Source organism: Denticeps clupeoides, chromosome 13 (genome assembly GCF_900700375.1).
Source record: "Denticeps clupeoides chromosome 13, fDenClu1.1, whole genome shotgun sequence".
NCBI lineage: Eukaryota > Metazoa > Chordata > Actinopteri > Clupeiformes > Denticipitidae > Denticeps > Denticeps clupeoides.
This window is the reverse complement of record NC_041719.1, coordinates 16192931-16207921: the sequence shown is the minus strand read 5'-3', so window position 1 is coordinate 16207921 and position 14991 is coordinate 16192931. Positions and strand designations below refer to the sequence as shown.

The following is a 14991-nucleotide window of genomic DNA, read 5'->3' as shown; positions in this document are numbered from 1 at the left end:
AGGTAGTCGACACAACGCAGCGGAGGCTGTGGATTTTCCGAATAACAATCAGCTTGTTTGATTGCGCTTGCGCAACACGTATCCTTTGCTTTATTTTTTTTATTTTTTTCAGACGCTTTGCGTGTGACTGGCCACAAAGCATATAGAACATGAACAAAAACGGTATATTGTACATATTACTTCGTCGTCTCACACATTTAAAGCTCTGCATAAATTAATGAGAACGAGGGAACTTTTCCCCCATTGGTTTCCTGAGCGTGGCCCCGCCCCTCGCGCCCCGTGACGCAACATCCGGGTGCGGTCGCTTTGGAGTCTGTGGGGGAGAACGGGGCTGAATTAGCCGACCGGATTAATATCTGACAGCAGGACGGGACGCGGAGGCCTGGCGTTCGGTAGCGGATGTGTGACTGGCGGCGTGCGGAACTGTGGACTTATGGCCGCGCGTCCGACGCGTTGCGCCCGTTTAGCATGTGAGGCGCCGCGGCTCTCCAGCTCTGTTGCGTCTCGTTCGCTGTAGAGGCGACGGCGAGGATCCGGCTTTCTGTAGCGGCGTCGAAGCGAACTACACGTACGTAGCTTCACCTCCAGTGAATTAAACCCCGATGTGTTGGCTGTCGTGGTGTGGTCGTTTATTGCTCCGCTACTGGCGTGTTTTTATTTTTACGCCATTTTGAAGTGTAGAAGGTCGGCATCGTAGTGCTAGCATGCCGGCTAGGTAGTGCAAGAAGCCGTCATCTCGCAGCAGCAGTCTCGTTAACGTCGCTCCTCTCCGCCTCTACTGTCTTTGCTTTATTAACTTTACATTATGTTGGGACTGTTTGAGCGAGTCACTTTTTTTTTCCCGGTGCATTTATGAATTTTTTCGCAACATTGTTTTTATAAGAGTGGATCTGGTCTTAAACCCATGCACATCTGTCAGACGTTGCATATTAATGTTGCTCTGAGGGCGAAACTACTTTTCGTAGTGCATTAAATGTCCAGTTTGTTATTTGAATGATTGATTAAGACCTTATTTTTTGTTGTTGTCTAGATCTATGACAGATCTATATCCAGTATAGATCTAGTAGAGATCTGCATCTAGTCTAGGGCTGTAATTTGGAGGTCAGACCGTCTGCTTTTTTTTTTTTTTTCTTGCTGTTTGTTGGTGTCTTCTGTCATGCGATTTTAAGCGTTCAATTTGAGCTAGCCTTGTGTTTTAATTACAGCGTTTTATAGAATGACGTCTTTGTTGTGGTGGAGTGTTTGCCTACAGTGGTCTCCTCTCTTTACCCTCCCACAGTTTACCATGAATGGCCTGTCTGTCAGTGAGCTCTGCTGCCTCTTTTGTTGCCCCCCCTGCCCCAGCCGCATTGCTGCCAAGCTTGCCTTTCTGCCACCCGAGCCCACCTACGCCCTTCTGCCCGACCTGGAGGCAGCTCCTGTACCGACCGGAGCCCCGGGGGCGCCGGGCCTGCGATCTCGGGGAGGCGGAGGCAGCGGAAGTGCCGGTGGCGGCGCCGGAGGCAGTACCACAGGAGAGGGCCGATGGAAGCTGCATCTCACGGAGAGGGCGGAGTTCCAGTACTCGCAGAGGGAGCTGGACGCCACCGAAGTGTTTTTCACCCGGTCCAGTAGAGGCAACCGAGTCGGTTGCATGTACATCCGCTGCGCCCCCACGGCTCGGTTAGTCTTCAAGAGGAAGAGGATGCTTTTCTGCTACTCAACCTTTTTTTGTCTTCTCTCTCCTGTGTCGCACTTCCTTCGATATTTTCACCCACATCCCTTGTGTTCTCATTTGTGCCATTCTTTGTCATCCACAGTACTTGTGTCCCATTTCCTGCTTTCCTGGCGTTGCCTGTGGCCATTAACCTTTATCCTTCCTCAGCCTGTGGGTCATTGCTATCTCTGTAGCTCTGACATTGACAGAATATGTAATGCTTAAGTAGTGACCAATTCCGTTACTTTCTACTGGCCAAAAGTGTAAAACATACTGATCTAGTTGTGTCTGCTGAAGGGCTTTCCTGAAACAATAACTGCAAAAGCCTGATTTGGACTCATAAAGCGATTGAAAATATCTCCCTTTATGAGGCTAATCATGTCCATGTGTGCTGTGTAAACCGCTGGGCACATGAGATATTGTAAACCCACGGGCAGAGAGATATTTTGGAGCTGAACCTATGCCTGTTATAGCCTTGTGGGCAAACTTGAACATTAACCCATGAAATATGAAATGTTGTCTCAGGTTCACAGTCCTGTTCTCTCATGGCAATGCTGTGGATCTTGGCCAGATGAGCAGTTTTTACATCGGCCTGGGAACACGCATCAACTGCAATATCTTCTCCTACGACTACTCCGGCTATGGTGTCAGCACGGGGAAGCCATCAGAGAAGAACCTCTACGCAGATATTGACGCTGCTTGGCAGGCACTACGCACGCGGTATGACTGTCAAACGCAGGCCTCATCATTGTTCTGAAGTTAGTATAGGAATGCAGGAATCTCATTTTTAAATAGCACCTACCAAGTCAAAAGAATATGATCTTAAGCTGTGCAGTTTCCAAAAGGGCTTTATATAACACTCATATTTTGGTTATTTGTACTGTCATGCCATAATGCCCAGACGAGGTGCTCCACCAGTTATATTTAGAAGACTCCCGTATCCAGAGGGAATTACACTCAGTAGTTACAGGGGCAATCCGCCAGGAGACACTCAGGGTTCAGTGTCTTGCTCAGGGACACAATGGTAGAAAGTGGGGTTTGGCCCTGTGACATTGTGGGGTTCTGCTCCATATTGGCAAGTGTGTTACTCACAAGGCTACTACCACCCCATGTTCTCTGCTGATACTTCTGAGTTCTTTTTCTGCTGATTACATTGATGTACATAAATGAAATATGACTGTGTTTGTTTTTGTGAGCAGGTATGGCATCAGTCCTGAGAATATTATCCTGTATGGGCAGAGCATTGGTACTGTGCCCACGGTTGACCTGGCTTCACGATACGAATGTGCAGCAGTGATCTTACATTCCCCTCTGACCTCTGGGATGCGGGTGGCCTTCCCTGACACTAAGAAAACGTACTGCTTTGACGCCTTTCCAAAGTAAGTATTTTGCCCTTTTCTTATTATTGTAGCTGCCCTTAAATGCAGGATTCTTCATAAAGATTTCTTCCTCATCATTTATTAAAGGTTTGTGTAGGATTTTCATTGCATATGTTGGGAAGAATATCATTTTGGTTCATGCAAGCAGATTTGATGCCAAATCTTAAACCACGTGCAGTGTCCAACCGAATGTACTAAAACAAACCAAACATCCTGCAGTGAAACTATCTGCTGCATCACATACAACATGCACTACAAAACTGTCCTGTCCCTGATAGATGCAAGGTTTTGCAAAGGTCAAAATGTTCCCAGGTTAGTTGTCAGCCACCGTAACACACTGTCATTAAGAAGCCAGTGGGCAGCCATGAAAGGTGCCTGGGGAGCAGTGTGTGGGGGTTGACACCTTGCTCAAGGGGATCCCGGTGGCACCTTGATGTTTCGGGATTTGACCCTGCAACACTCTGGTTGCAAGTCCACTTCCTTAGTCACCAGATGTCATTGTAAATTCTTAGAGATGAAGGCTTATTCTCATTGTAGGCTCTTCCTGCATGTTCACAATGGTTTGGAATCTTTGTAAAGACCCTGATGAGAAGCCCTGGTTCACCAACTATGTTCTAGTGTGTACTATTGTTATTTGATGGGGCGTCACACCAGGCATGCAAAAGTGATTGTCATTGTGATACACTGCAGCACACAATGACACAACGAAATGTGTCCTCTGCATTTAACCCATCACCCTTAGTGAGGGGTGGGCAGCCATGACAGGTGCCCAGGGAGCAGTGTGTGGGGACCGTGCTTTGCTGATCGTGATTCAAACCGGCAACCTTCTCATTACGGGGCATCTTCCTTAACCGCTAGGCCACCACTGTCCCAACCATGTTGGAACGTCTCCATACTCTACCCCAAAGTAGAGTTTGAAATTATAGTTTTGCTGTAAATTTAAGAATTCCTTTCATTGGATCATTGGGTCTGACAGCTCCTGAAGAACATCCCATAAACAAAATACCTTTTCCATGAAACTCCATTGTTCAGTGCTCTGCAGCTTCTCATAGGGGACCTAACAGAAGGGGCAGTGGTGGCCAAGCAAGTAAGGAAGCAGACCTGTAATTGGAAGGTTGGCAAATCCCGAACCGCCACGGTTCCACTGTGGTCCCCTTGATCAAGGTACCGTCCCCACACACTGCTCCCCAAGCACCTATCATGGCTCCCCACTGCTCCCTCGGGAGATGGAGTTAAATGCAGAGACCACATTTCACTCTGTGCACTGTGGTGTGTCACGTGACAACTAATCACTTTCACTTTACTTGTGGACTACGGGCCAGAACACTGTGGCACCAACACAGCTGGCTTCATATGACAACACCTGCCAGATGTTCCTCACCAAACATCGAGCAGCCAAAGGGTTACAGCAGATTGCAGTCTGCCACCCTTTTGTTCACCCATGCACCCTCTTTTTATATCCAAACGACCAGTGCCACCATCCCCCTTCTCCCAGCTACTTCTCACCTCCTCCTTTGTCCCCTCCAACCGCCCACTTCGAAACTGAGGAACAATGTGAAATTATTTGCTAAACCATACAGCACTCCTCACCATCATAAGGCACTTTGCGAACACTTCCTGTTCCCTTGTAGGACAGCCTCATTGACCATTGGCAAGTATATTGAAGTGCATCCAGGAGAAATTGTTTAATGGAGGATAAGGTTAACTTGTGATTTGTGGTGTGATTTCTGAATCTGAAGTGTTTGAGTTTGTATGGTACAGTGGAGATGGAGGGCGAATTCTGCCGACAGCACTGACTCCTGTGGAAGTTAATCGCCATCACAGAGCATCATGATGAACTTTTAATCAGTTATAGATGACACTTATACAGAGTATTATGACAATCACTTTTTCACCAAGTTTATATTCTGTTTAAATGCCACCTACACACGTCCAAGGCCAAACCAGAGACTAGATATAAACTAATCTTGTCTTACACCCATGTTTCTTTTGATGGTTTCTACTAATATGGCACAGAATCGTATGTAGAATTGCTTACGTCTTAGCGTAAAAGATGACATGCATTGTCTCTGTAGGTTATGGACTCTTTCGCTGTTTGTCTGGAGCCATTCAGTGCCAGGCTGGTGCTAGAGCACACGGTTCAGATGCAGTTCTGCTGAAAGCTGGCTCTGTTCTGAGCTCCAGCCTCCCCAGTGCAGCTGCAACATGCGCTCGCCGTGTGAACCAAAAAAATGGTCGTTCGTGAAACTGATATGGCCAACTAATGTTACACTTCAAATAAGGTTTCCAAGTAGACAGACTTTCGTGCGGTTCCTGTTCACGCGGCCACTTTTGAGCTCTCGCATATCTGGCCTGTAGCATTGATCAGAAATTTACCATTTTCAAGACCACACGGATCTGCTTGCATGTGATATAACATAAACCCGACCTGTCCAAACATGAGAGAAATCGCAAGTTTTAGAAATATAGGTGTAGCTTTGTACAGCTGCTTTAGCACCAGAATGCAACATGACATGGATCGGATAGCAGTGTGTGTGTTTCTCATTTTTCTGTCGACTGGGGTAGTTTCGTGCGTTCGTACATCTCAGATAGGATCATGTTTTTGAATTGCAACGTGTTTCCAGAGAACGTCGCGACTGCTGGAATGTTTCCTGCATAACAACCATTGTTCATTGGACTGAACAACATAAATACAGATGTGGATTGAAAATAAGCATAAATGCCCATGATGCCTTTTCAGCCATTTAAATTTTTTCTTCTTCTTTGCCCCCCCCCTAAGTATTGAGAAAGTGTCCAAGATCACATCACCGGTGCTGATCATCCATGGGACAGAGGATGAGGTTATTGACTTCTCCCACGGACTTGCCCTGTTTGAGCGCTGCCCCAAGGCCGTGGAGCCCCTGTGGGTGGAAGGAGCCGGTCACAATGACATCGAACTCTACAGCCAGTACCTGGAGCGCTTGCGCCGCTTCATCGGCCAGGAGTTGGCAGTTCAACATGCCTGAGAGGCAACCCAGCAGGCTCTGTTTGGGGCGACGGCATCATTGGGCAGAGACCGGTCCCATCCTTTTCTTGCTTGATCAAACCAACGTCTTTAGATCAAGAACTGAATTGGTTTGGGACTGCTAGTACTGTCTTTTTCATTCACCATTCACCCCTCATATAATTTGAGCTGGCAGTGAAACCTTTTGTATACCTCCTTCCATTCTCATTGCTCCAGGATTGTTTGGGGGAAAAGCCTCAAGTGGGTTGGGTTCTTCCATCCCTGTGTCTCTGTGCTCTCTTCTCTTCTTTTGTTTCACGTCTTCTCAAAAAGCACAGCACAGATATACGGTCTCCCTAAAGTGCCAGATCATGGGTATCATTCACTTGCACGCTACCCTGGCTGGCATGACTCCCCTATGTGCAGTGCATGCCTCAGGTACAGGTTTGTCGTCTTTTCGCTTTCTCCGTCTTCCCCTACCATATACCTTCCCTCCCTTCAAGGTGACTTGCTTTCTCGCTTTCTTTCATTCTTTCTTTCTTTCTTTCTTTCTTCTTTTTTTTTTTTTTTTTTTTTCTTTCCTCTCCCAGTGCAGTTGAACTGACACCAACTGCCGTGACATACAATACTGACCACTAGTTGGGAAAGTAACTTAAGAGTCTTGGTTTTGCGTCTGGCCCACAAACTTTTGTGTGATGGATGGGGAGCAAAATGGTTGAGGTTTGTCTGACTTGTTTCATGGGTGGTTTTATACATGCTGTTTAGGTAGCCATCCTTAACATAAAAAAGTAACTGTGCTTATTTTGATTCTGCTGAATGTCTGGTTAGTTCCATTCTTAACATGTTGATAAAACTTTTTTTTTTTTAAACTATTCTTAACACTATTGCCTTTGTGTCTGTGTTTAATCTGAACTTGACTTGTTGGTCACTGTCAGCTGGAATTAATGTCACAGGATGGACACGGAACTTAATTTGCAGTGTATTTTTGGAAACTGAGCTCTGTTTTTTCCATCTATAAAAATGGAGTTGAAATAATCTCACTACATCTGGAGAAGTAAGCCAGCTGATATTAGAGATGAATGCATAAACTAAGAACTTCACTCTGTTCAGCTTGTTGGAAAGCAGTGGCTTTATTCTGGTAATGGAGATGGAGAACTGGGTCAGGCTCTTTTAGCCTAAGCTGTTTGATTGGATGACGTATTAAGTGAACTTGCTGCTAAGGGTCAGGATCAAAGTGACGAAAGGGCCAAACTGTCCTGCCTTTTGTAAAGGGATCCAGAATTTAAGCAGCTAATGTAGTGTATGTCACTGTCATGTTTAGTTTTTTTTCCTTCATTGTTAGTATTACTAATAACACGTTTTAGGTTCCTTCTAGGTTGAACTTATTATGGATGTTCTGTGTTTATGGATTGACCCAATGATGTGTCTCACATCATTGATGAATTTTCAAATCATCTCCTAGTATTTCTAATGGACCCCCCAACAACAGACCTGTACCAATGTGAATCAGACCTCCCTTGAGGTCTGAAGCGCTTCAGACGTTTCCTCACTTCTTTCCTGGTGTCGCCCGTAGACCTGCTCTCTTGGAACAGACCTTTTTCCACCATACTGGGATATATTTTTTCATGTCTTTTTGCATCTTTTACCCATAAAGCTCCAACATTATTTAAATGGGATATTTTTGTACTAGGATGATGTTTGGACTGGGATCACCGATTTGGGATACTTGTGTATATAGTAACCAAAGCTTAACCAGTTTGATTTGTTCTCTCAACGAGTCCTCTCTTCGGACGGGGGTTCGAAACTTCTGTCCGAACCAAAGACTACGGGTTATGAAAAGTCACTGCCATCCACGTGACCCAGGGCAGTTGTGGCAGCAGAAGGGGTTTGAGTTGGCCTAGCTGGCACCCAAATGTAGACCGCTGCCGAAGCTGATGCTGGCGAAACGATTTCTGGTGGTTTTGTTAAAACATGTGTTTGGAATGGGGACATATTTCTGTGGGGGGGCGGGGAGGGGCATATCAGGTGCAGGGGTCTCAGCTCGACTGCATGCAGGGTCTTGGGGTAGCAGAGGAAACCCAGACACACCTGTTACAGAAACCTCTTTTGTTGTGTTTTTGATTTCTTTCGAGTATATGTACTGTATTTCACTTATTATTTGTGGCTCTTTTACTGTGTGTGTTTGGGAAATGGGGGGGGCATGAGGAGATGGGGGTGGGTGTTTTATTGTTTTTTTTTGTTTTGTTTTTTTTTTAAGTTGTCCGTTTTTAGGTTTTAACCCCCCCCCCCCCTACTCAGAAATTAATTGAGAATCTTAGAAAATAAAATCATACTGAGTTCATACTGAAATCTTTGTCCGTAAATTACTGTCTCGGCCTATCCTTTTTTTGGTCATGTGTCCTATAATGCCACCCGGTTACAGAATACGTGAACAAAGCACATTATGTCTGTGACCTCTAAGCGTGGGAGGCTGTCTCTGTGTCGTGTCATTAGGGTGCGAGCTAAATGGTGGCGGGGGCTGGGTATTTTCTTTATGAGCTCGGGCAAGCAGATGGACTTTGCTGTTATCTTTGACCAAAAAAAAAAAAAAGATTGCAATTATCTGTTCCTTTTAATTACAGTGATGCACGCTCTGTGTCTTCCCACCCCTTTCCTGCCAGCCTGGCTGGAGAGGAAGGGCGTGTGACGCTGCCAGATGGGATTTAAGCCCCCTCTCCCGACTACCCACCACATTTACAAATGCCCTTAATTGCTTGGCAGTCACAGTTGTGCGACAAGAGTCTGTGGCGAAATGTAACATTTACCAGACGCCCTTATCCAGAGCGACTTACAATCAGTAGTTACAGGGACAGTCCCCCCTGGAGACACTCAGGGTTAAGTGTCTTGCTCAGGGACACAATGGTAGTAAGTGGGATTTGAACCTGGGTCTTCTGGTTCATACCCACTTGGCCACTACTGCCCTAAAATCCATTTTTTTTTAAAAGATGCTACATTTACTTCATAGTGGATGTCTTGTGCACACAGACGTGAAAGGGGACGTTTTAGCCACGCCCCCGACCTGTTTATTACCGCGTTAAAACGCGTATAAGCAGGGCGGTTGGGGGTTTTTTTCCATGTAAGAGAGGGGGCGCTGTTTCTCTCTCCTCTTTGTCGCCTTCCCTTCGGCCACAGACGTCAGAAGGCGTCACTCTCGGCGGTTCACCCCCAAACGAGGGCGTCAATTAAACCGGTTTTCAGACACAATGAGGCAGCCCCGCACGCACGTTGCCGCCGGGAGGGAGTCGCCACGTCTGCGCCAACAAAGGACCGGCGCGTAGCTCGCAACTCCGCGCCACTCGCCCGCGCCGATCCGCGTCGCTCCTCGTCGCTTCTCCCACGCGGCGCACCACAGTCCTCGGGAGCCATGGCCGCGGCGTTCAACGACTATTTAGCCGCCGAGTGCCTGGTGTCCATCTCGTGCGGGCCGGTCCTCCACCGGCCGGCCTCGGCGTCCCCCCTGGACCTCTCCCCCGGGGACAGAGACGCGTCGAGGGAGGACCGGGAGATCCGGGACACCCTGAGGGACGGGGCCGCCGCCGCCGCGCGGCTTTTCGCCCAGTCCCACGGGGGCTTTCGGCCGGTGTCTGTCAACTCGGAGAGCAGCAGCTCGTCCATGGGCGACGCGGACGTCTTCTCCTGCGGGGAGAGCGGCTACAACACGCTGTCCGACTCCCCGACCCCCAGCAGCACCCCGTCCGCCACCCCGACCTCCGGCGCCCCGCCGGGACCGGCTTCCAAGCGCCACCACTGCCCGTTCAATGGCTGCGACAGAGTCTACGGCAAGTCGTCGCACCTGAAGGCGCACATCCGCACCCACACAGGTGAGTCCGGCCGCGCGGAGCGCCCCGAAACACGCGGGGGCTCGGGGCACGTTGTCGGGCCGGCGCGGGCCTGCGTGGGCGCGTTTCCGTCGGGGAGCGTTATTGTTCCGTCCTCGTGTCGGGACGCGGGGCTTTTTTTTTTTCGTTCGAACGAGCTTCGGGCCCCGGTGTCGTCGGGACGCCCCCGTCGCGTGTAATTTAGGGCCGACCACGGCGGCTCCGCGTGGCTCCTGGCTCCAAGGTGGCTTCCATCGTGGAAGCCTGCTCCCCGCCTCCGTGCGCCATTTTCCGGACGGAGTTTTTCGTACGTGGGCAGTACGGAAATATAACAGAGAAAGACGCGGCGCTCCTCAGTCGGAGTTAAACATAAAACTGTTATTGCATCAAAAATTTGTAAAATAGTAGAAAAATGAAAAATAATAAAAAAAAAAAAAGCCGCGTTTCGTGTCCTCAGACGCGGGGGGCGTGTCCAAATAAGGCGCCGAAGCCACGCCCACTTCCAAAGTGTCCATTACCATTATGAGCTAGAAAATGGATGCTCCCACTTCCACTCGCAGCTTAATGGGCCCAGTAAAGCCATGTATGTTAAACAGTCATTTTTGGGACCACATGGCAGTCAACATTGTTCGGAATGGGTCTTGTTTCCTTCCCATTTTACCAAGCTGTAGGGAAAATTTGAGGGCATAACCTGGTGGGTGAACTTTCTAAGCTAATGGTATTTGTAGGAGGGGATTTTAGAATTTTTGTTAACATGCTCAACACACGGCGTGATGGAAGGATTTGAGTCGGGGACGTCAGTACTCCACCTCAAGTTTACCAGTAGATTACAAACATCTTTTCTACTTACACCTCATTACCATTTTAATAATCATGAAAAGTGTAACACATTTCAATGTAAACCAGTTCATAACTAGTATGGGACATGGAAGAAACCTTGCAGGGAGAAACGTATGCGTTAACTGTTGGTGGTTTTGAGAGTAGCTGTTTGTACAGCTGGATTCATCTATATTCTGTGCATGTGGGCAGTGGTCAGGCCTTTTTTTTTGATGCTCATCACAGTCATATCAGAGGTTGAATATTTAAATGAGATATTATGTTCTCTATTTATATTTCTGTTAATAATCATGAAGAAAACCAAATTTTTATTTAGATTTATTGTAGTCTTGATGATCTTTTGAAGACCACAAGGGGGCATTATTAGATAATAGTTATTTTTTCAGTGTAGTAGCTATAAGGTCAATTCAAAGAGGGCCAGAGATAACAGGACCCTCTATGGAAAAGAGTTGAAAACTTATTTAAGATCCAAGCAGCAGAGCATATTTTAATGTTTGTCTCAGGAATTGCATGCGATAAGTCAAATATATATTTCTTGCTCGCCAGAATGTAACCTGGCAGCTCCAATTTTTTTTTTTTTTTTATCCCTGTGGAATTCTGTAGGTGAGAGGCCATTCCCCTGCACATGGCCCGGATGCGACAAGAAGTTCGCCCGCTCAGATGAGTTGGCGCGCCACACAAGGACCCACACGGGCGAGAAGCGCTTCCAGTGCCCGCTGTGCGACAAGCGCTTCATGCGCAGTGATCACCTGGTTAAGCATGCCCGACGCCACCCAGACTTCCACCCCTTTATGATTGGCCGCAAAGGGATTAAGTGAGGTAATTCCAGCGGTACGGACGTACAGACCACATCCTGCCAGAATGCTGGGCTGTGACTAATTTGGAGCTGCTTCCACTTGCTGGAACGACCAGGATGGAAACCAACCTACCTGCTACTGTAGACTCCTTAGCCAGTATAAATTAGTTGTATGCATTCTTAAGGTTTCTCAATGAAAGCTAATTATTATCATTATTATTTGAATATTATGCTATGCAGAGACAGAGCGTTATGTATTTTTCCACCTTGTGCTTTTCAGTTACACTAAATTGTTGACCGCGCCCAATATGGCACAAATGAAGTCAGGTGACCTCTCCTTCTCTCTTGCACCCCAGTCCTCATTAAGGGTAATGTAGATGTTTGGAGGACCTCATAACAGAGGATTCCTGTCGGGATGAACGCAAACCGTTTAAATCTCATCATCGTAATGAAAGAGCTCGGACATGGCCCTGCAATGTCTAGAGACACAAGCACAGCTGGGGCTCAGTCACTCGCCCCAGTTAAGTGATGCTGGGCCACACAGAGGTTTACTGCTTTACTCCTGTTCCTTCAGCTTGGCTTAGAACAAGAACTCCACTGCTCCATATTAATGAGGTTCTTTTATACGTATTTTTCTATAGAAGCTCATAGCTTTTGCTGTAAAGATACTTTTGTATTAATAGCCCTTATATTAGCTTTAGGTAATGTTTTGCTGTGGTGATAGACTGTAAGCTGCTGATTATTATTATTATTATTTGGATTAATTTAAAAGACTTGTATCCGTCTTAAAGGCAAGTACCTCCAGCGGTTTCCTCAGGAAGAGTCAAGAGATGTCTCATGGCTTCATACTGAGGCCTCCATGTCCAGCCAACCACAACTGGATTGCTGTGTGTTATTGTAGTTAGATTTTTTTTCCTGTGAGCCTGGCATAATTGCAGAATTGTTTTATGATTGCATAATAATCAGGATTTCATGTCTTCCTCGATGCAACACATTGTGAGCTAAGTGTCCAGACAGTCGAACCCTGTCATTACACCAGTCTATTTTTTTGTATGCACTTCAGCCTGTATTACACTCTGAGTGGATTTGTTAGAGGCTTATTGAAAACAACCTTTATGACATTTTCCCACCAGTTCTCCAATTTGACATGGACCTCAGACATAGAGATTGAGTTTTGAAACATTAAAATATTACATTATTTCTATGGTCACTAGGAGTAATTATTGTGCTAAGGTGATTCATGTGCTGCAAGTTTGTTGTGAAGTTTGGCTCCACCCACCTATTAAATGAACAAGCTAAAAACCATAGTCCAAGTGCAATACCATGCGCGACAAAGGACTTAAAAATGTATTTTCTTTTAAATTGAAGCATGTTATTTAAAATTTGGTGCACCGTTTTAATAATGCCTATTTAATTTAACAAAGACCGTGAACTATTGAAACGACCACAGGAGGGCGCTGTGTATTTCTGGGTAACTAAGCTCCAGTTCTGAACTGGCAGGCTGCTGATACCATTTTGGGGTTTTTCTGTATTCTGGTGACTAATGAAGCACCCTGATCCTCAGGGCAGTTTCTTGAGTCATAGCTGGATGAACGGGTCCCACTAAATAGCTAATGTGAGAAATGCGCCACTTAAGCCCCCCGGACCAGGTAATTATCCTGCCGTCATTTCTCAAGGACCGAAAGAGCTGAAGCGTTCAGAGCTCTGGCAACTACTATTGCCTCTCCAATAAAATATCCAATAAAACATGTACTAGCATTTGTCAAAATAAGATGTCTGAAAGCTGTCATAAAAAAACATAGTAAAAGCAAAATTTTTAGCGTGGTGTTTAAAAAAAAAAAAAAAAAAAAACATTAATACGATTTCTTTTTTCATTTGTTTGTATTTATTTTTTTAATGGATGCTGTATAGGGCATTATGTCTCCATGTACAGATTAAGTAAAAGTAGCGCCACCAACTGCTTGTGTGTGTGTATCGATTTTTCTCCGTAGAAAATGGTGCGTCTTCTGTCGAGTGCTGCTCAGTCGGGTGGTGTAATGCATTCTCTCCTCAGCCAAGGGAAACTGGGCAAATATACCTCATTCACTACAGATTTTTAACAACATTCCACTGTTTATGGTGATTATTTTTCTTTGCTGTTTGTCATAAGCAGCTCATTTTCTTTTCTTTCTTCCCATGACATGATCAATTCACAGCAAAGAATAAAATCACAGTGCTGTGTGAGTAATATTTTATCAAATACAAGAATTTTACGCTATTTTTTAAATGTACATCTGCTATTTCAGTGCCTTATTAAGGACCTGTTACTCATTCAAATGGTCAGTGTTTCATATTTGCAAATAAAGTCTTTTGCCATAATGCACTCTTGTGTCCAACCGCTTGCTTGAGTTTGCAGGAGAAAGATGCATGGCTCTTTTAGAAATATTTACTTCTGTAAGACACAGAACTTGCCAGACAATTACTACACCGTTTTATCTGAACACAATTTCCTCCAGGGATTACCGTTCAATTTTTCATTTCGGAAGACTGTTTCCACCAGGCTTTATAATAAGCTGACACTTTCCCTCAGTCAGACAAAAATAGGTTTCCTCGAGCAGTCTTATCAATTTATTGTTTCTTTTGGGGGGGGGGGGGCAAAAAAGATAAAGCACAAAAAGAAGAATCATGCAGCTCTGTTTTTTTTTTTTCTGAAGTTTAAACAAATCAGCATAAACAAGTTAAAAAGTGAAGTGATTGTCACTTGTGATACACAGTGACGTTTGTCCTCTGTATTTAACCCTCACCTTTGGTGAGCAGTGGGCGGCCATGACAGGCACCTGGGGAGCAGTGTGCTTTGCTCAGTGGCACCTCGGCAAATCGGGATTCAAACCGGCAACTTTCTGATTACAGGGGCTGCTTCCTTAACCGCTAGGCCACCACTGTAATATTAGTGACTGCTGTGGCTTTTACCAGAACCAAATTCTTTGGGCAATACAGGGGAAAAATCTGAAAGCCATCGTAAATGAACGGCCTCTAGGTGGCGTGCATGGTCTTATAAAAGAACCAACAGCCACGTCTGAATCTGAGACAGAAATACTGACTTAATTGAGGGGACAGTGGTGGCCTAGCAGTTAAGTAAGCAGCCCTGTTATCAGAGGTTTCCGGTACGAAACCGGATCCACCAAGGTGACACTGAGCAAAGTACCGTCCCCACACACTGCTCCCCGGGTGCCTGTCATGGCTGCCCGCTGCTCACTAAGAGTGATGGGTTAAATGCAGAGGACACATTGCACCGTCTGCTGTGTATCACTTCATTTTTAAAATGGGGATAAAATGGATTCAATGCTTCCATATATTGCATGTAAAATAATATATTTTGGACTACTATCCATTTTGCACAATTTAGAGAATTCAGTAGAAATTACGTAAAGATATCAGCGTTTTGGAGCAGTTTTTTGGTCCAT

The 14991-nt window shown here is 45.9% G+C and overlaps 2 protein-coding genes across 3 annotated transcripts; both read left to right on the top strand.

The window, feature by feature from the left end:
* The first annotated feature begins 290 nt into the window (after nt 1-290).
* abhd17ab (abhydrolase domain containing 17A, depalmitoylase b) lies at nt 291-8250 on the top strand. 2 transcript variants are annotated; one of them, XM_029001809.1, is made up of 5 exons: nt 291-568; nt 1280-1662; nt 2222-2416; nt 2896-3075; nt 5855-8250. In XM_029001809.1, exons 2-5 carry the CDS (start codon nt 1286-1288, stop codon nt 6078-6080), a joined length of 978 nt encoding a protein of 325 aa, XP_028857642.1. In that variant the 5' UTR covers nt 291-568; nt 1280-1285; the 3' UTR covers nt 6081-8250. The 2 variants fall into 2 exon arrangements, with proteins under 2 accessions (XP_028857642.1, XP_028857641.1); XM_029001808.1 differs by lacking the exon at nt 291-568 and having other exon boundaries at nt 589-1662.
* A 963-nt stretch (nt 8251-9213) lies between these two features.
* On the top strand, nt 9214-13910 carry LOC114802125 (Krueppel-like factor 9). Its single transcript, XM_029000799.1, has 2 exons — nt 9214-9918; nt 11356-13910. Exons 1-2 carry the CDS (start codon nt 9462-9464, stop codon nt 11568-11570), a joined length of 672 nt encoding a protein of 223 aa, XP_028856632.1. The 5' UTR covers nt 9214-9461; the 3' UTR covers nt 11571-13910.
* Nucleotides 13911-14991: the final 1081 nt, after the last annotated feature.